This window comes from Oncorhynchus nerka, linkage group LG15 (assembly GCF_034236695.1).
Source record: "Oncorhynchus nerka isolate Pitt River linkage group LG15, Oner_Uvic_2.0, whole genome shotgun sequence".
Taxonomy (NCBI): Eukaryota; Metazoa; Chordata; class Actinopteri; order Salmoniformes; family Salmonidae; genus Oncorhynchus; species Oncorhynchus nerka.
Window position 1 is genome coordinate 56,771,603 of NC_088410.1, and position 22,226 is coordinate 56,793,828.

A 22,226-nucleotide genomic window follows, 5' to 3' on the forward strand; every position below is an offset into this window, starting at 1 on the left:
TGTTATTAAAATACACATGTGATAGTTATGTCTGTAAAGGTCTAACAAGTTCACTTTGAATTGTTCAACTAGCAGGTAGACTGACATAAATCGTGACGTAATATACAGTACGTGACGTTGAAGATACTGATTTCCCCTTTGTCTGTGGTGACTATTGACCATAGACAAAAAGTAAATAGAATGTGCATGCATTTTCCAATAAGATCTCAGACTTTATGGATAAAAAAAATAAGTCAACTTAAAATAAGTCAACTTATTTTTTAAATCCATAAAGTTTGAGATCGTATATTAAAATAGGCACGTGCGTTATAGTTATGTCTGTAAAGCTCAAAAAAGTTCACTTTGAATCGTTCATCTCTCATCTAGCATTGATTTTCTATGTCTATTCTTTGTGTGAGTCGTCGCCATTTTGTTCCAGGCTCCAGTGCTGCGCAGCAAGGAACCCGGCGGACGTGTTGTTCTCTTTGTAGTGGGACAAACATTTTAACCGTTTTTGTAATACTGGTAACTAACTCGCTTTATTAAATCATTGTTTTGTCTTGATGTCATTGCATTACTATTTAAGGGTAGATCGTTACTTGGAAGCGAGGTGTAAAACGTCCGAGTTAGCTAGCTAATGTTAGCAAGCTCGAACGACCAGGCCACAGAGTTTGGCTAGGCCAAGAAGTATACTATTAGTTGCTAGCATCGAGGCCTTGTAACCAGAGTCTATACATAGCTGGTAACTAGCTAACGTTTGTTGAATACAATTACCACCCAGTTAATTTTGCCAATGACATAACGGTGACTGAGTTTAACGTTAGCTAGCTAAGGACGGTTAGACATTTAATTTGCAATAAGGTACCTAAAATAGTGACTGTTTCTATTGTTTAGTTAACTGTTACTGTAACTAGTTAACGTTAGCCAGGTAACTTGGCTTTGGAGTTTATTCAGCCTTTATTTGATCATGGAGTCTTATGTCAGGGAACCCTGAATGTGAATAACAATTTACATAATACACACGCCAATATAAATACAACCAGAACGATTTGTTTCTAGTTACCTTAGCTAACGTTAGTTATTTTGTATTTTGATGTGGGGCAAAAGTTACAAACGCGTGTATCGTAATCTGGAACGTTCTTTTTCTAAATCAGTCCTATATAACATGAGTAACGTTAGCTATCTAAATGTTGCAATGCATTTTGTGTTTTCAGTAACTACCACGTATGAAGATGAAAATCGCATTCGCCCAGTAATTCTGGTAATTCGTCTTGCCAATATATTTAATGTTTTATCATTTTACGGTTTAAATAACGTGTTTTTTAGCTGTTTAATTACCTAATTACATTATTCGAAATGTTTGTCCTGGATTGTACGATAACAGTGCGGTATGTTACTCATCGAAATTGCAAACCTACATCGAGGCTCTCCAAGTTAACAAGATGTTCTGGGGGCCTCTGGACAGATGTGTCAAATGTTAAACTACATACAGTTTAACATTTTATTATTCCAAATGAAATACATAAAATTGAAGCAATGGGTTGATATCCGAACATATCAAGTAGTATGAGCTGATTGAGCTCCCAATAATGGATTACACAATACCCAGTTTTGTAGTCTGTTATAGTCAAATTCAGTTTGACCCATGCTCTACAATGTTTCCCAACTCGTTTCTATCTCCAACAGTACATATTTATGTTGTGGCCCTGGACAAGCACACCTGATATTACTTGCCAACTAATCATCCAGCCATTGCTAAGTTGGAACAGATGTTTTTGTCAGGGGCTGCTGTTGGGGATACTCCAGGACCGGAGTTGGGAAACAATGGTTAATCATACGCTATTGTGGATGGTGTTGGCACATCCTTGTCATGTTATACATTTTCTCTCTTGATGTTGTTAAACTTTGGTGAGAAACTGCAGTTCAGATACTGTGTTTGTGTGCAAGTCTTTCTCTGTCCTGTACTCTAACCAATTTCTATTCAGTTCTCCAGGGGAGTGTTTTTGTTTTATTTAAATATAGGTTAAGAAGCAGCTTCTTGTCCGTTCCTGAAGATCTTTGGATGTGGGATAGAGTTCATTATAAAGAAAGTAGATTCCCAGAAGATTTTATGCAAAATTCCCACCACTTTTTTTCCACTCAACTTTTTGCCTGCTGGAATCCCTAGAAGCCCCACCCTTACTTATATTTTTCTACAGCATCCTTTATGCCATCAAGTTTAAGAAGAAGTCGAAGATTTTTCTTCCCCCCCCTCTCTTCGCCCCATTTTTTTTTCTCTTTCAAAACCTCTCCTTTTTTCCTCTGGCTGTCTTTTTGGATTCGCTTCTATCTCACATTATTCCCCCCCATTAACAAAAAATAATCTACAAAAGAATGGACGTTCTTGCACCATCCATCTGTAATGCTTAGCAGTCTGGCTGGAAGGAGTCATAAGGGAGGTCATAGGACGACGAGTGTCTCTGGACAATCCCTTTTTCCTTTTATCTCACGGATCAAGTGTTCCTTCAGGACCTTTGTTGCCACGGAGACACCCTATCAGAAGTGTGTGAGGAAAGGAGGAATCTTCTTAGCCACTACAGGTGAGTTTAGCCCCACAACCCTTTCAAGCAGAGTTTAGTTTCTCTGCAACTTCTACTCTGGGTCATATTCCTGTCGTGGACATTTGAGTAAATGAGTGATACAAAATATATTGAAAGCAGGTGCTTCTACACAGGCCTGGTTCCTGAATTAATTAAGCAATTAGCATCACATCATGGTTAGGGCCAGTTGTCCATTATTTTGGCTACCGTGGCTAGAAGAAAAGAGCTGTGACTTTGAAAGGGGGTCTCAAAGGAGCGTAGGGTTTAAAGGGTGTGTTTGTGTCAGTCACCTGATCACACCCCTTTTTTTTTTTTTTTTTTAACCAGGTAGGCCAGTTGAGAACAAGTACTCATTTACAACTGCGACCTGGCCAAGATAAAGCAAAGCGGTGCGACAAAAACAACAGCACAGAGTTGAACATGGGATAAACAAATGTACAGTCAATAACACAATGGGGGGAAAACACAATGAAAAATCCAAATACAGTGTGTGCAAATGTAGTAAGAGTTTAAGTGTTTTAGGGAGCATTTGACAGTGATGCGGGGTGGTTGTTTGACCGCGGACCCATTACGGACGCAGGCAACGAGGCAGTGATCGCTGAGATCCTGGTTGAAGACGGCAGAGGTGTATTTTAAGGGCAGGTTGGTCAGGATGATATCTGTGAGGGTGCCTGTGTTTACGGTTTTGATGTTGTACCTGGTAGGCTCCTTGATCATTTTTGGGAGATTGGGAGCATCTATCTTAGATTGTAGGACGGCTGGGATGTTAAGCATATCCCAGTTTAGGTCACCTGACAGTACGAACTCTGAAGATAAATAAGGGGCAATCAATTCGCGTATGGAGTCCAGGGCACAACTGGGGGCTTAGGGGGGTCTATAGCAAGCAGAAACAGTGAGAGACTTATTTCTGGAAAGGTGGATTTTGAGAAGTAGAAGCTCAAACTGTTTGAGCACAGACCTGGATCTCTTCAGTAGATTGTAACCCTCCCCCTTTAGCAGTTCTATCTTGGTGGTAAATGTTGTAGTTGGATGTAGACTTCAGAATTTGATGGCCTTCCTAGGCCAGGATTCAGACACGGCTAGCACATCAGGGTTGGCGGAGTGTGCTAAAGCAGTGAATAAAACAAACTTAGGGAGGAGGCTTCTGATGTTAACATGATTTTACGGTTACAGAAGTCAACAAATGATAGTCCCTAGGGGAATAGGTGTGGTACTGGGGTCTGCAGGGCCTGAGTTAACCTCTATATCACCAGAGGAGGAGTAGGATGAGGGTACAGCTAAAGGCTGTAAGAACTGGTCGTCTAGTGCGTTGGGAACAGAGAATAAAAGGAGCAGATTTCTGGGTTTAAGTGAACGCACAATGGATTATGATCATTGTAGTTAATTACCATGTTTTCTGAGCTAAACTATGTAGAATGTTGGCCTACTGGAAACTACAACTCCCTTCTACATCGCATAGTTCAGGCTTCCTCTGATTTATCTGGACAAGAACTGCCCATTGAGCTCACAGGAAGAAAAAGATGTAACGAAGTGGAATTCAAATAATTGAACCGATGTCAGTCAATTCGTGCTTTAAAAAAAAGTTTGGTTAATCGCTCAGCACTAACCACCATCAACAAAACACCAAATGATGGAATTCCTTGTGGAAGAGTGGCGTTTTATCCCTCCAGTAGAGTTCCAGACACTTGTAGAATCTATGCTAAGTAGCATTGACGCTGTTCCGGCGGCTCGTGGTGGACCAACACCCTATTAATTAAGGCACACTTATGTTGGTGTTTCCTTTATTTAGTCAGTTACCTGTATGTCACCATAGTTCTCAAAGAAATTCAAATTCAACTCTGTGGAGTTCTGTTGCCACCACAGTGAAGCAATCAAGTCCACTAATGGCAGAGAAATGACCATGGCTTCTGTTTCACTGTTGCCAGCCTAGGGAGAGTCCTGTTGGCCCTGAAGAGAACATCCCTGACCCGGACGTGAATCCAGTCCACCATCCTGAACATGACTAACCATGGAGATGACTGCTATTTCTTTTACTACTCCAACTGCGCTAAGGTATGGGTCATAAAGAGAAATTAGCACTGTAGCATTTTCTGTGTTGCTGTGTTTGTGGTGTAAATGCAGCTCTCAGAAGTAAGTATTAACATGGTTGTGTTTTTGTCTCCTGGTGCAGGGTGACAGTTGCCCCTTCAGACACTGTGAAGCCGCAATGGGCAGTGAGGTCGTTTGCAGCCTGTGGCAGGAGAGCCGCTGTTTCCGACAGGTCTGCAAGTTCCGCCACATGGAGATCAAGGTTAGGATAGTGCTCTCTTTTTCAGTAGACCATTTTTGCTCATTCTTGCCTCAATTTTGTCAAACAAACCAAAAATGTATTTCAGGAATATCCCCTTAAAGCTTTGCATACTCAAGGCTGTGTGTGTCTTGAGTTGCCATTACGGAAGTGTAGAGAAATACCCTCTCTTAACCTGGGTCAGGGGTTGTGTGCCTCTGGACTTGTCGGGGGGACATTTAAATCTTTTTTGGGGTCTCCTCGCAGTAATACCATATTCCCTAGTTTTTCACCTGGCCATTTTGAGGCAATCGGTCATAGCTTTTTAGGGATGAATTTCACTTTGTTTTTTAAAGTGAGCTTTCATAAAGACTCATATGTTGCAAGACATTATGCTATATTTTCTGACCTGCTCTCTTCCCCTCTTACAGAAAAACAGGAAGGAGATTGCTTGTTACTGGGAGAACCAGCCTGCTGGCTGCCAGAAGCCGCACTGTGCCTTCCACCACGAGAAATCACGCTTAATAGACGGCCAATACGTACCACCCAACAAAAGTGAGTAGTCGCTCTGAAGAGGCCGATCCTGACCAAGCCACCATTAGCTTACTGATCTTTATCTCCTTAGCATCGCATGGCTCATAAACACATTATTGACATGATTTTCACTTGACATGGTAGTGTATCAGCAGATAAATAACATATTTGGATTCACTTATGAACCTATTTTTCACCAGAACCAGAGTTTATCCATAGTTTCTGAGCTTGATTGTCTTGTCACTCAGGTTCGGCCCTGAAAGAAGAGGAGGAGCCTCATGAGGATTCTTTGCCTCCTGTCCCCATCCCCAGCCCAGCCAATCCCCAGCTCCGTGGGGTCATTAAGGCTGAGACTCAGGAGAACGTTCCCAGCCCCACTCACCCGCCTGTGGTTATTAACCCGGCAGATGACGAAGATGAGGATGAAGATGGTGAGAAACGTCAAGTTTAAAGTGCAATTTACAAAGGTCACAACACACTACACACATTATCACTAGAAAGGAAAAGCAAACAATGTAGATAGAAACAATAAAAAGAATGAGCTCGGCAATGGAAAGATAGACAGCGCAGTCACAGAAAGGAGCTCTTAAAGGGGCAGTTGCGCAGAGACAGTGGAGCAGACCTTTAAGGTGATTAAAGTGCTAGGTGAAAATGATATGGATATTTTTGGGTACAGTACAATAGTTTTTTTCCAGAATAATTTGAGAAATACCATTTAAAAGGTATTTTTTGTGTGTGCGTGCAGATCAGTTGTCAGAGGGGGAGGACAGCAGGTCTGGCTCAGACGGATCCAGAGTGGTCTCTCCCAGGAAGATGGCCGTGGGCTCCACCTCAGGTAAGAAGAGGAAAGACACAGAACACATAGAATAGATTAACATCTTAAACAACGCCTGTTTTAACAGATTTCATTTGAAACGCTACAAGGGTAGGCTCAAACTTTAGTTGACGGCTTCGCTTTTCAGTGCTTCATTGGCAAAACAGTGTTGTAATTGAAAGACCTTCGAATGGAACAATCCCTTTAAAAGACATCCGCCAGCTATTTTTATTTTTACTGTTGAAAAGCGATTTCCCAAGTATAAGTTCATTAAAGTACACATACTAAGGTGTAATAAAAATATATGTTTTGAGTAAAGTAGTATTTTTTGTTAACTTCAAAGAGTTGGGCATTCAAGGAGTTGTTCTGGTGGAAATCCGGTATGTCATTGGCCTCCCCCTTAAGGGCTCCCAAGTGGCGCAACGGTCTAAGGCACTGCATCTCAGTGCTAGAGGCATCACTACAGATCCTGGTTCGATTCCAGGATGTATCACAACCGGCCATGATTGGGAGTCTCAAAGTGAGGTGCACAATTGGCCCTGCGTCGTTAGGGTTTGGCCGGGATAGGCCGTCATTGTAAATAAGAATTTGTTCTTAACTGACTTGCCTAAGTTAAATAATAAAAAGAAAAACAATTAAGGAGCAATAGAGAACAAGAGGAAAGGCCCATCCCACCACTTGTTCTATGTCATGACATACAGTGCCTTCAAAGTATTCATACCCCTTGATTTATTCCACATTTTGTTACATCCTGAATTCAAAATTGATTAAATAGATTCTCACCCATCTACTCACAATACGCCATATTTGTTTGCAAATGCATTGAAAATAAAATACAGATCTCATTTACATAAGTATTCACACCCCTGAGTCAGTACTTTGTAGAAGCACCTTTGGCAGCGATAAGAGTTTAGTTTTTCTGGGCAAGTCTCTTAGAGATTTCCACACCTAGATTGTGCAACATTTACCCATTTTATTATTTTCAAAATTCTTCAAGTTCTGTCAAATTGATTTTTACTAGATAACAAGTTTCAGGTCTTGCCATAGGTTTTCAGGTAGGTTTAAGGCAAAACTGTAACTTGACCAGTCAGGAACATTCACTGTCTTGGTAAGCAACTACAGTGTGATTTGGCTTTGTGTTTTAAGTTATTGTCCTGGTGAAAGGTGAATTAATCTCCCAGTGTCTGGTGGAAAGCAGACTGGATCAGTTTTTCCTTTAAGATTATGCCTATGCTTAGCTCCATTCCGTTTTATTTTTTTATCCTGAAACTCCACAGTCCTTAACGATTAAAAGCAAACCCATAACAAGATGCCGCCAAAAACTATGCTTGAAAATATGGAGAGTGGTACTCTAATGTTTTGTATTGGATTTGCCCCAAACATAACATGGTGTATTCAGGACAACAAGTGAATTGCTTTGCCATTATTTTTGCAGTATTATGTTAGTACCTTGTAAACAGGATGCATGTTGTTTTTTTTTGTCTATACGGGCTTCCTTTTCACTCTGTCAATTAGGTTAGAATTGTGGAGTAACTTCAATGTTGTTGATCCATCCTTAGTTTTCCCCTATCACAGTAAACTAACTGTTTGTCACCATTGGCCTCATGGTGAAATCCTTGAGCGGATTTCTTCCTCTCCAACAACTGTTTGCAAGGCACCTCCCTGGTGTTTGGTTGAATCTGTGTTTGAAATTCACTGCTCGACTGAGGGACCTTAAAGATAATTCTATGTGGGGTACAGAGATGAGGTAGTCATTTAAAAACCATGTTAAATCCTATTATTGCACATAGTCCATGCAACTTCTTATGTAACTCGTTAAGCACATTTTTACTCCTTAACTTATTTAGGCTTCCCATAAAAGGGGTTGTATATTTAATGACTCAAGACCAATCAGCTTTATTTAAATAATTAGTGTAATTATTTTAATGAAAACATTATTCCACTTTGACATTATTGGGTGTTATGTGGACATGGACTCACTGTCTATAATAGGGTTTAACATGGTTTTAGAATGACCACCATATCTCTGTATTGGTCTTACAAATTAATTTCCAGGCAGACTACTTAGTTGTATTTTCTCACGTGTTTCACTTTCTTACATCTCATAACATGGACCAACACTTTACATGTTGCGTTTTATATATATTTTTCAGTTGGCCATGAAGAGCCACATGAACACACTTGGTTCGCACAAGGTGCTTGCGGTACTTAAATTTGGCGCTCTGAAATTAAGTACTGGAATACCTTAAATCACATTTTCTCAAGTTAGTACTTGAATTAAAATGAGAGAACAGACCTGTTTAATGAAAAATATTGGTCTTGCAAAATAATTTCCAGGCAGACTGCAGATGTTTTTTTTTACGTGTTTTGCTCTCTGGTTGCCAGGCAAAATCGCTCATTCCACCAACACTGCCACTCAGCCAGCCAGGTGCAGAACTGACTAAGTGCTTCCCAAATGTCACATAGATAGCTAAAATGCCTGGCAAATGTAGATTCAGTCGTAGAATGAGTATACAACTGGCAAATAGTTGCTTATATTTAAGTCCAATTTCAATGTAGTTCAAGGGCTCTGGCTATTAGCTACAGTGGGGCAAAAAAGTATTTAGGCAGCCACCAATTGTGCAAGTTCTCCCACTTGAAAATATAAGGCCTGTAATTTTGATCATATGTACACTTCAACTATGACAGACAAAATGAGGAAAAAAATTCCAGAAAATTACATTGCAAGATTAATTTATTTGCAAATTATGGTGGAAAATAAGTATTTGGTCAATAACAAAAGTTTCTCAATACTTTTATATACCCTTTGTTGGCAATGACAGAGGTCAAACGTTTTCTGTAAGTCTGGAGACTGGCTAGGCCACTCTAGGACCTTGAAATGCTTCTTACGAAGCCACTCCTTCGTTGCCCGGGCGGTGTGTTTGGGATCATTGTCATGCTGAAAGACCCAGCTACGTTTCATCTTCAATGCCCTTGCTGATGGAAGGAGGTTTTCACTCAATCTCACGATACATGGCCCCATTCATTCTTTCCTTTACACGGATCAGTCGTCCTGGTCCCTTTGCAGAAAAACAGCCCCAAAGCATGATGTTTCCACCCCCATGCTTCACAGTAGGTATGGTGTTCTTTGGATGCAACTCAGCATTCTTTGTCCTCCAAACACGACGAATTGAGTTTTTACCAAAAAGTTCTATTTTGGTTTCATCTGACCATATGACATTCTCCCATTCTTCTTCTGGATCATCCAAATGCTCTCTAGCAAAATTCAGACTGGCCTGGACATGTACTGGCTTAAGCAGGGGGACACGTCTGGCACTGCAGGATTTGAGTCCCTGGCGGCGTAGTGTGTTACTGATGGTAGGCTTTGTTACTTTGGTCCCAGCTCTCTGCGGGTCATTCACTAGGCCCCCCCGTGTGGTTCTGGGATTTTTGCTCACCGTTCTTGTGATCATTTTGACCCCACGGGGTGAGATCTTGAGTGGAGCCCCAGATCGAGGGAGATTATCAGTGGTCTTGTATGTCTTCCATTTCCTAATAATTGCTCCCACAGTGGATTTCTTCAAACCAAGCTGCTTACCTATTGCAGATTCAGTCTTCCCAGCCTGGTGCAGGTCTACAATTTTGTTTCTGGTGTCCTTAGACAGCTCTTTGGTCTTGGCCATAGTGGAGTTTGGAGTGTGACTGTTTTAGGTTGTGGACAGGTGTCTTTTATACTGATAACGAGTGGAGGACAGAGGAGCCTCTTAAAGAAGTTGTTCCAGGTCTGTGAGAGCCAGAAATCTTGCTTGTTTGTAGGTGACCAAATACTTATTTTCCACCATAATTTGCAAATAATTTCATAAAAAATCCTACAATGTGATTTTCTGGATTTTTTTCCTCATTTTGTCTGTCATAGTTGAAGTGTACCTATGATAAATTACAGGCCTCTCATCTTTTGAAGTGGGAGAACTTGCACAATTGGTGGCTGACTAAATACTTTTTTGCCCCACTGTAGGTAGCTAGCTTACTAGAAGGATGAAGTTAGAAGCTAACGTTGAATGGAGCCTGACCTTGGCAGCAGCAAGCAGCATTTGACTGAAATTAAGCTAGCTATAATCAAAAGATGGGTTACTAGAAGTTCTCATAACAATTTATTTTATTTTATAGAGATTAGTTAGACAGTGGTGAGTGAGGCCGCAAATAGAGAGGACGCATTGAAGCAAGCAGGGAAGTACAGGGGTTCCCAAACCTGCGGTCCAGGACCCATGTGGGGTCCCCTAAAATTTAAATAGGGTCCCCTGATAGAATCTCTAATCTTATCAAACACACAAATAACTTGTTTTTTTTTCAAATGGGTATTGAATACATTTTAGAGTCAACTAAGGGCATTTTACACTGTCAGAATTCACATTCATGTCATGTGTTGGGAAAGCCTGTGGGACCTAAAATTTTGTGAAATAAAATACATTTTAGATATAAAAGAAACATGCAACAATTTCAAAGATTTTTGAAAGACTTACATTTCATAAGGAAATGAGTCAACATCAGTACTGACTTACCACTTACGCTATGTAGTGAAACACGTATTATTGAGTAGAAGGTTTAAGGTAATGAATAGTCAGTTATTTTTGAGGCTGTGGAGATGTACTGTTGTCTGGTGGTAACTAGAAACAATTGCATATAGAATACATTACATTGATGCTTTAATTATTAGTGCTTCAAAAAGCCCACCGCCCTTCTCTGCGGCACCAAAGCTGCCAGTCGGAAGCAAGATGCTATTAACCTCTCTGGGATCGTTCGAGACACTAGCGTCCCACCTCGCCAACAGCCAGTGAAATTGCAGGGCGCCAAATTCAAAACAACAGAAATCTCAATTAAAATTCCTCAACCATACAAGTATTTTACACTTCTCGTTAATCCAACCACAGTGTCCGATTTCAAAAATGATTTTTCGGCAAAAGCAGAACATGTCATTATGTTAGGTCAGCAACTAGTCACAGAAAGCATTCAGCCATTTTCCAACCAAAGAGAGGTGTCTCACAAAGCAGAAATAGATCAAATGAATCACTAACCTTTGACGATCCTCATCAGATGACACTCCCAGGACTCAATGTTACACAATACATGTATGTTTTGTTCGATCAAGTTCATATCCAAAAACCTCAGTTTACATTGGCGCCATGTTCAGAAATGCCTCAAACATCCGGAGAAATTGCGGAGAGCCATGTCAAATAACAGAAATACTCATCATAAACTTTGAAAGATACATGTTTTACATATAATTAAAGATAAACTTGTTAATGCAAGCGCTGTGTCAGATTTCAAAAAAGCTTTATGGCAAAAGCACAATATTCAATAATCTGCGAACCGCGTTCAGCCACAAAAGCAAGCCATACAGTTACCAGCCAAATTGTGGAGACAACAAGTCATAAATAGCATTATAAAGCTTCACTTACCTTTGCTGATCTTCGTCGGAATGAACTCCCAGGACTCCCACTTCCACAAGAAATTTTTGTTTTGTTCGATTACGTCCATATTTATGTCTAAATTCCTCCGTTTTGTTCGCGTTTAGTTCACTATTCCAAAGGCACAATGCGCAAGCGCAAAATCCAGACAAAGTCAAGAGTTCCATTAGTTTGTAGATGTTTACAACCAATCCTTAGGATCTTTTTATAATAAATCTTCAATAATATTCCAGGAAAAAGGAACGCGCAGAAAACAACTGATTGGCCTCAGCCTAGTCCACTTGTTGATACAGCTCTTATTCGACATCCTTCCACAATAGAAGCCTCAATCAACTTTCTAAAGACTTGACATCTGCTGGAAGCCTTGGGAAGTGCAATCTGGTCCCATAGACACAGCATATTGGGTAGGCAATCACTTAAATGAAACTACAAACCTCAGATTTCCCACTTCCTGGTTGGATTTGTCTCAGGTTTTCTCCTGCCATATGAGTTCTGTTATACTCAGACATCATTCAAACAGTTTTAGAAACTTCAGTGTTTTCTATCCAATACTACTAATATGCATATATTAGCATCTGGGACAGAGTAGCAGGCAGTTTACGCTGGGCACCTTATTCATCCAAGCTACTCAATACTGCCCCCCTGTCACCAAGAAGTTAAGTAGTATCTTCCCAAATGCCCAATTATAAAGTCTAAATTAAGCTGGAATTGTCTAGTAATGCAAATAGGAAGTGTGTGTAAGTCGCTCTGGATAAGAGCGTCTGCTAAATGACTTAAATGTAAATGTAAATGTTCACCAGTGGACATGTCCCAATTCTCTTCTTATTAGTGCTAACACTCATGTATTAAATAAGTGGTGAAACAATGTATTATTGAATAGAACTTGCAAGGTAGTGATGAATACGAAGTTCATTTTTTCACGGGGTTGTAGCCATATACTGCCATCTGGTGGCGACTAGAAACAATTGCATATTATTAACTATTTCAAAGTTCTCATTTACAACTGCGACCTGGCCAAATTAATGGTCTTTGAAAATAAATATTACTGCTTTAAAAGGTACTTAAGTCCTTGAATTTGACTTGCCACTGTCTGTACGAACCCTGAATGAATCGATTTTAAATTCAGGATGTAAGACAACAAAATGTGGGAAAAGTCAAGGGGTGTGAATACTTTCTGAAGGCACTGTACCTGGACCACATATTGAGGTGTTCCTTTTGTTAAGTAAATCAGGTGTTAAATGAGGTGAAAAGGAGACTGGAGTGACCCCATGTTCTTTGAGCGGCCCCTATGACTCTGATTGGCTAACAGTGTTTCTTTGGCACAGATGATTCGCTGGACTTTGGTGTCAGAACCTTGGAGGAGATCAGACTGAGGAAAGCGCTGAAAGCCAGTATGAGGAGAGCTGGTGAGTTCATCTTTCCTCTTACCTCCCAAATACATTTACTATTGCCTTTTGTGTTATTATGCTGTAAATGATGAGGTGTGAGTTTATCAACTGTACTTTGTCAGGTTATCCAGTTCCTGGCCAGGGCTCAGATCAGCGGAACAATGGTGCCAGTGGAGAGAAGGAGAACATGAGATCCTTCATCCGGCCATCTCTCTTTACAGCCAAGGATGGTAAGAATCATTGAACACTGATCTAACTGAGCCTTGTGTATAGATTAACACAAGATCCCAGATTGTATGTTGTTGAAGTGAATTGAACAAGTACATATGAACACACACTTGCTGCCCCCTCAGACACTGTGGTCTTTGGTGAAGAGACCGTGAGACGCAATGTTGCGGACAGGCTTGGGAAGAGAACAGTCAAAGGTAAATGTTTTCAATTATCCTGTTTATCTATAAAATGTAAGGAAGTCAATGGTAGCCTCGAGGTTAGTTGCTGGTTCGAATACCGGAGCCGACAAGGTGAAAAATCTGTCGCTGTGCCCCTGAGCAAGGCACTTAACCTCAATTGATGCTGGCTGTGACCCCAGTTGGGATATGCAAAAAACACATTTCCATTACATATTTGTCAAGTCTAAGTGGAAAAATATAAGCACCCCCAAATAATAATAATAATTTAACAGTGTTAAATTAACTACAAAATTACACTCATTATTGGTGGTACCATTGGTCGCCAACACTAAGCTTCCATGATCTCTGACCTTTTAGAAGTTCCTGCCGGGGGTGACCTGCCAATGAAACGCTGTCTGGCCGAGCGCCTCGGGAGGAAAATGGACGAGGGTGAAACGGACCTGCCGCCTCAGAAAGGTATGCGAAGGGAAATGACAATCAAATATCCCCAATGGATTGATTTACCTCAGACTATCAGGAATACTAGTTCTTAATTTAGAAAATATAATTGAAATGGCACGTTAGCCTTTGTTCTTTGTTTGCTGCACAAAACATTTTTGGCAATGGAAAACTAAAATTAGCGTTTATTGGACAGGTATTAGTGGTCCCTCCCGGTTTGTCTTCTGTGCCTGATGAAAATGACCCTGGTTGTACTAATTGAGTTACATTAAGATGGAACTGGGTTGAACCAGGCTATGGCTCATCACATGACCAAACGAAACCAGCGAGGGAGGCACACTGCCTGCTCGAATGGAACGGGAATCTGTGCCAGTCTGTCGTATTGTTCAGAAACAACTCTTTCCTATAAAACATGTTAGACTTTTCCAACTATACTGAATAAAAATAAACACAACATGCAACAATTTCTAAGATTTTACTGAGTTAGTTCATCTTTTATTTCAGCTTATGAAACATGGTACCTACATGTTGCGTTTATTTTTGTTCAGTCTGGTTTTCATTTGGAAGGCAGATAGTGTTTTAAACAAAAGCAATCACTTGCGTGTGAAAAAAGAATCCTATTCATTACTCCACGCACTTAAAGGTGAACTGCACACACTGATTTGGCCTCGTTTTTTGACTTGCTCCTATAGAAATGCTAGGGGCCATGACAGAAGCCAACCATGCGTTGGCTTGGGGGTATCGTTTGATGTGTCTTTGCCACCACCACGTCACACCAAACTGTCAGAACCTTGCCTTCAGCTGTTTCCTCCCACTCAATCACAACAAACAAACTTCCTCCAGGTTGAGTTCAATAACTACAAGCAGATGTATGGGGAAATGCCGGCGGAAGCTTTGAATATTCTATTACCAATGGCAGAGATAGGTGGTATCTGATGCACAAACATATACTATGTTAAAGTTGAAGTCTGAACAGGTCAGACTAAACCTACCTAACACAGTGATCAGGCTGGTTCCACTGGGCTAGGTTATGCCCTGGACCAGAGTATGTGAGCGGGGCTGGAGCAGAGCGTGCCCAATTTGACTGGAGAGTTCCAGTGGTGCTCACTTCAGGAGCTCAGGGCATGCCCGTCCCAGTATGTATTTGTAGGTTACTTGTGTGCTGCTATAGCTACTGGCATGGAGTTTGCTAAATATTTTATAAAGGAAATGATTAAACATACAGGTACTAAGTCAAGGTGAGGACCAAAAGCAAGAGAGGGAGTGTGGTGATGTAGTGTCCACAACTAAAAAAATCATTGTGCAATCTGAAAAGACCCAAATCCCAAAAGCATACTACATGTTAACAGAAAGTAACGAGGTGTTTTGCTAGCTGTGTATTTATAAAGTATTTATAAATAAAAAATCTGATCTCTTGCATTCATTTTCATTCTATTATCTATACAAAAGGCTATTCTGGATTTTGGCTCATTAGGCCTGACATATCATTTCTTTTCAAGGAGCTTTCTGATTTGATAGGGTTAATTTGCCTAAAAAACCTTCAGGCCTACCTATACATTTTTTTTTTTTTACAATTCTGCATCCCTGCCCAGCCTGGCAAGAGTGGCCAGAAGGATTTCTAGCATCCCCAGTAGCGCTGCAACTGCGGAGATGGTATTCTCCACTGCTGGCCTGCTCTCCCATGAGCCTGAAAACACAGACTGGCTAAACGTGTTTCTAAAAGTGAATTCAAAGGGACTGAAGACAGGCTTTTTGTTTATTTAATTCTAAATAAATCAGGTTGTAAACTTTTGTATTAGCCATAGCTGCATTCAATTAATTTTTGTGCCCTGCACCTCGGAGGCTGACTGTTTAGTATAAATTCCACTAATTTAAAGTGGCATAGAAATATGATGACATTGCTAAAGTGGGCAAATAGTTAGTAGGAAACAACTTTGCCATATGTCAAATTTACTTGAGAGAAATGGCAATGTTGCCATTATATGACTAAGTTTGTCAAAAAAACAGTTAACAATGCTTCAAATCAAATTTTATTGATGTTAGCTAGCTGAAATACTGTGGTCCCCTCAATCTTAGTTAGCTGGCTGAATTTAGTGCATCTAAAGTTAATCTGGCAACATCACAATCATGACAAAGGTTTTTCTACTAGCTTTGTCAGCATGCCAGGCTAGATAATGCTATAGCAGCCCATTGGATTCCATTAAAATGTGACGTCTAGCATTGAGGTGAGTAGCTACCAGAACTGTTGTTGAATCCAATGGCCTGTTAAAGCATTAGCTAGCCTAGCATGCTGACAAAAACTAGCAGTCTTTCAAGCTTCTTGATTTGTCAGTTCGGGTAATGGGATAATTAAGAGTACGCTGCCATCTCCTATACCTGAATTGAGGCACATTTTTCCAAGTCATATCTCACGCCAGCTCCGCACTGTTCTGGTCGTGGCATAGCTACGTTCTGACTAGAGAGAATGTAATGAAGGTCTAGTCTGTTTCTGGCTAGGTAGCTAGCTAGGTAACGTCAGCTATACTAGCGATGATAATGATTGTCAAAATATACATAACCAGCAGTATGGTCTAGCTAGCATTATACTCACCATCATTGGGGACCAACAAGCTTCAACCACTTATTCCGCATGGTATGGTACTAGGTCCTTCAGCAGGGCATGCAAACTGGAGCGCCATAGTCAATCTGTATAGGGCTATTCATTCTCAAACGGCAGTGATCCTTTTAACGTGCTAGGGGCGATGAAACAGAGTCCCATTCAATGAAGGTAGGTGAAGGGGCGATTTGTATGTGGAGCTTGGCAAAGGGGGCCATGAATTGTTGACGTAATTGTAATTCAAACCCAAACTTACCTTACTGTGAGCCTGACAAATCATCCCATTTACACTTTGTAGTCAATTTTGAGATGAGATTAAATGTTTGACTCGTATTGATGCCATTTTCAAAGGGATTAATTGTTTTTAAGGGGCAGTGGCCCTTCAACCTAGGTCACTTTTAGAACGGGGCACCTGGGGTGTATTCATTATGCCAATTCTGTTGCAAAATGTTTTTTAAATGGAAGTAAACTAAATAGGGAGGGACCTACCTGAATTTGTCCAACAAACTTGTTTTACTGTTTGGACTAATGATTACACCCCTGGCTCACACCTGGGAGGCAGCCTGCTTCCAAATTGAATGCAATCAACACTAACCAGGTTCACCTGGGGCATGCCCAGGGCGTTAATTGAATCCCATCATTGGTTAAAGTCCCTGATTAGTGGTTAAGCAGAATCAGGTGTCTGTTCTGGAACAAATGAATCCACGTTAGATTCCCTCTAGGACCATCTCTACCACAGGAGATGCATAATTGTTAGATACTAAAGTAAAAGTGGTGTTTAAAGTAATTGTCATTGATAATTTGAATTCATTTCATGTTTGTTTTTTCAACCCTTAGCTCTGAAACCTGTCAGGGATAGATTGGGATTACCTGTTGAACCCACTAGTACCTCTGAATCAGGTACAATCATTAACTTGCCTCTCACAATTAACAAATATCTTTCAAAAAGTGCTTTGGGTGGCTCGTACAATCTTCATTAGAAATGGGTATCTTTTAACAGTATACAATTATTGTTGTTTGTAAATGTTGAATGAAACGTATTATTGTTTGTATTTTAATCTCTAACCTCTCCCTCAGCTGAGAGCAACAGTAAGAATACAGCACCGGAAATAATCCGCATCAAAACCCTGGAGGAAATCAGGGGGGAGAAGTTGGCTAAGTCCCAAGGACAAGCTCTGGGGGACCACCCTCTCCCTTCAACTCCTGATACCACCAGTACCAGCAAGGCCCCAAAGAGAGGCACCACTGGCAAACCTGCAGTCAGCCTCCATGTGAAGACCTTCTCTGAGATCCTCCACGCCAAGAGAAAGCTGGAGGAGGACCAGCAGCAAGGCCCCAGCCTCAGAAAGGCCAAGCAGGAGGCTATGGAAGCATCTCCAGGGAACTCCCAGGCCCAGGGACCCACTGAGCCAGCCATGCCCAGCCGGGGCACACCTCCTGGAGGTGGAGTCAAGGTAAAGACCCTGGAGGAGATCCGCAGGGAGAAGGCAGCCAAGATGCAGGCCCGCGGACAGGTGTCCAACGGAAAAATCCCAGGCTCAGCCTCTGGAGAGGGAGGCACCAAGAAGCCCCTGGGACTGCGCATCAACAAAGCAGCTTCTTCTGGTAAGGAGTTTATTATTGATTTGATATAAACCTTTTAGAATTTCTCATAGTAATTTACGTTGTAAGGTGGCTTGACCCAACTAGCTGCAGTGTCTTGTATAATTCTAAGACATTCTTTTGTTGTCCTGACAGCTGCCAGCACTACCACCCAGAAGACATCTGAGGTGACCGAGAAGAGGGAGTCTTCTGTTGCTACTGAGGTAAGAATTGTGTCCTTCTGTATGAATACTGTACATCCAAATATGTAGTTATACTCAATCAGCTCTGTTAGTCACTGAATGTCACTATTCCTCTGGTCCTTAGGCGAGCCCTGCTAACGGTAGGAGTGATTCTGTGTCCGGTGACAGTGTGAAGGTGAAGACCTTTGAGGAGATCATGCGTGAGAAGAGGCTCCGCAGGCAACAGCTGCAGGAAGAGCAGGCCTCGTCCACCAGCCAACCAGAGGGCTCTGCCGAGGCAGACTCTTTCCCAAAACAGGCCACAGGCCCCGCCCTCCAGCGGGAGAAGAGGGTGTGTGTGAGCACCCCTGCCGCCTCCTCTCCCCTCAATCACCCTGGAGGCACCTGCCCAGGCACCCAAAGCCCCCGTTCGCCAGCGCATCACCCTCAAACCCAATGCTGCCTCTCCTTTGCCCTGCGCCACCTCCCCCCAGCAGGGGTCTCCACTGAGGCAGGCAGAGGCAGACGCCCCCTCACTCAGCCCCAGGAGTTCCAGCACTGCCCCAGGCAAGAGGAAGAGAGGCTCCCCAGGCGGTGCCAGTCCCCCAAAGCAGGCTGCCGCAGCAGCAGCCTCCCCTGGGCCCTCTGTGAAAGGTTCGCCGGTTGAGAAGGCTCAGGATGGAGCCCAGAAGAAGTCCCCAGGGCAAGCTACTGAAGCTAAAGGTATATGCCTCCAGAGAGAAATCCTCTCGCAAGCTCTTTTCTACACTTATCTAGAAAGCCTATGCAAAGATCAACTCCAAAGTATTAGTCTGACATCCTGTGTGCTGTTGTTGCAGTGAGGCCCAAGCTGAACGTGAGGCCTTCTGTTATGAAGCTGGCTGCCCAGGTGAAACCAGGCCAGAAGAGAACATCAGCTAGATCTGCTGTCGCTGCAGTCAAACCCCTCAATAGCACCTATGCAGTGCAGGAGGAGCCACTGCAGGAACTGCCCTGCAAACGGAGAGAGGTATGTCTCAAAGCTCACTCTCTCAGGCTGGTCACTAGAAACACAACGTCGATTTTGGATGTTTGAAAAGGTCCTGAGAATGTTAATATATATGCAGTCGTCAACGCTCACAACAAAATGCATATATATATATATTTATACACACACTGGGCTCAAACTCACAACGTTCAGAACCAGAGTGCTCTGCTCAGACCACTGCACCTCAACAATTCAAAATTGTCCAGCAAGCAGGGAGAGGACTTGATTAATTTAGTTTTATGCTTTCCCTAAACCATAGCCCTAACCTTAACAACTCTGAATAAATACCTAAACTCCTTTGTTTCTGTTTTAAGCCTGTAACCATGCATAATTAACCCTGTAACCACGTTAAATTAATTGGTCAAAAGTAGCCGATTGTCCAATTTCGTCAAATTCCGAAGTGAAACAGAGTAAGTTGCTCTCTCAGCATAGTAGGGTTTCCTTTTGTGATGTTATGGAGATGTACTTTGAACAACCACTGTTATTGTAACCTGTGTTAACTTTGTGTTCTCTCCAGGTGTCCTCTACTTCCTCCAGTGTGAAGGCGCAGATAAGCCCTGTGGTCTCCAGGAGACCCCCCACCATCCCGGGCCCTGGCCTCAGCTCCAGCCCCCTGAGAGAGGAGTTCCAAGCAGTCCCTGTCAACCAACACAGCCCAGCCATCACCATAGCAGCCCCAGAGACCTGCATAGTCCCACAGAGGTAACACTGGCAAACTGCTCTGCGGTTACAACTCACCCGTATACTGTCATGTGGTTAAACCTAGCATAAAGCCAAACATCAATGGCTAAATGAGCTTTAAACTCTGTTCTCCTCTCTAGCTCTGTGGTGAATACACCCATCCAGCCCAAGCCCCGGCGGCCCAGCGTTGCGATGTCTCGCTCGGCCGCAACAGCCCCTTCCGCTAGCTCCTCAACCTCCGCCATGGACGAATTCGACGAGTTGATGAACGAGTTCACAGATGACCGTCTGGACGATGACTTGGAGCTGGATCCAGGCAAGGGAGAGGATGACTACCTGCTGGAGCTGTCTGAGATGATTGACAGCTAGACTGGCCTACCTGATACCCCGTACGTGACCCTTGACCAACGCCTATGTTAATGTCACCTGATACCCTGTTCACGACCCTTGACCTACAGTAACTCCTACATTCATCAACACCAATATAATTTCAAATGATCACCAGAACTAAACACCAGTTGAACGTCAACCTATTACCAGCGCAACTGGCTGGGTATCACCTATCACTGCCATAGAGGGTTGATTTGACAGATGTCTTCATTGATTTGGGGAGGATATATGTATTTGTTACTGATTCCCAACCACCACTGTCTATCAACCCATGTCATCGGAGTAGACTAAGGTTGCTACAATATGTCAGAGGGGACTGGTGGGCTTATTTGATTTTTCTTCAATTAAAACACATTGTATTTTGTGTTTTAGATGGTGTTTTTACTCTTTTTAATTCATGATTACCTTTTTGTGTCCTGGAGAAACCATCCTTCATGTGTTTTAATTTCTGCACCTTTTAATATTATTTGATTTACAGTGCTAGTGATATACTCGTAAGAATTCTATCTTTGTTCATTTTCCTTTTATGCCCTTTTCTTTGTCCCGAAAGAGAACATGAAAAAGCAACCGTTTGGTTGGAGAATTACATAAATAAAAAAAATCTAACATCCTCAGGTAATTCCCCATCTTGCATTGTAAGGACAAAAGCATGTTTTGCCTGTCACCTATGGATGTTAAATCATTGTTGCAGAAAGAGTGAATTTGTGTACTGTGTATGCCTAGACTGCTTTAAATCGAGTAACAGTAACTACACATTCTACTGCACTTAAAATAGTTAACCTGCTTTGCCTCTTGTATCTGTCATGTCCCACATCTACTGACTCAAACTAATGTACAAAGATTTTGTTCTCCTAGTTTTGGACTGATCACTGTAAATGTGGAACTGTTGGAACGGACTAAGTTGGATTTTAGGTTAATTGAATAAGCATGGAACGATGGTTTGAAGTATGAAATTAAGGTGTGTACCCTTTTTGGCTGTTAGCTTTTCTGTTTTGTCTTACAGAAGCTAACTCACTGAAATATGTCAATTTTTTTTAAAAATACACCCACCATGTTCCTCTGTTTCTGCGGCATGTATTTTTGGTCCAAAGAAATATGTTCGGACCACATTTTAACCTATCCAATTTATCTGACCATGACCCACTCAAAACAGTTGAAAATGAAACATTACTCCTTTCACTGTTCAACATCCAGCCTGTTCGCTATTTAACTTTTGTTACAAATGTTTTTTTTGCTCTTAATGTGAAAAGCAGCTTCTCAGGGAGTACTTATTTGCTGTCTTGAGTTTGAACCTATTTGTACTGTTCATACACAATGTTATAATTCAACAGACAATTTCCATTTTTCTCTGCTAGCATGTGACATTTCGTTGTTTGAGTACCTCCTGTTCCATGTTGACTGTGATCAGATTATATATGCTGATCAGTTTTACGATCTGGAGTGAAGAGCCTGTTTGTGTATCTGTACCTGCTTGGGCCTGTCCTGATATTCATGATCTAAATCTCTAAAGGGTGTTGAAACTAAATAAAAATGCTTTTATGAAGATGTGCTTTCATCCAGGCTGTTTATTCCAGATGTCCCACAAATAGAAGACATTCAGACATGTTGATCTTACTGAGAACGTGTTTCCTTTACAGCTACACTTGGAAAACTGAGTGCCGTGGAGCACACCCCAGACATTTCACAATTTTGTTGGAGCATTGAACTAACTCAAAGGCTTGACTGATTGACTATTTGAATTCGGTGTTCTAGCTGTGGAATAGTTAAAATATATGGAATAACTAGGATTCCCTGAGCGGTTTGAGAACCCTTACTAGACAAATCTGGAGAATTGCCCTATTTGATTTTATTACAGTTGTTCAATACACAGATGGTGCTCTTTAGTTCGGTCAGTGCTATCAGAGCGGAAACAAAGAT

The 22,226-nt window shown here is 41.7% G+C and overlaps 1 protein-coding gene across 1 annotated transcript; it reads left to right on the top strand.

The window, feature by feature from the left end:
- Positions 1-528: 528 nt before the first annotated feature.
- LOC115142944 (zinc finger CCCH domain-containing protein 11A) lies at positions 529-21,852 on the top strand. Its single transcript, XM_065001740.1, is given in 18 exon segments — positions 529-2,558; positions 4,484-4,610; positions 4,729-4,848; positions 5,256-5,379; positions 5,607-5,789; positions 6,104-6,193; positions 12,942-13,022; positions 13,127-13,234; positions 13,358-13,429; positions 13,772-13,870; positions 17,286-17,348; positions 17,526-18,053; positions 18,186-18,253; positions 18,357-18,592; positions 18,594-18,934; positions 19,051-19,220; positions 19,756-19,940; positions 20,060-21,852. Coding segments are annotated over 17 exon segments (2,751 nt in total). The 5' UTR covers positions 529-2,558; positions 4,484-4,556; the 3' UTR covers positions 20,289-21,852.
- The last annotated feature ends 374 nt before the right edge of the window (positions 21,853-22,226 follow it).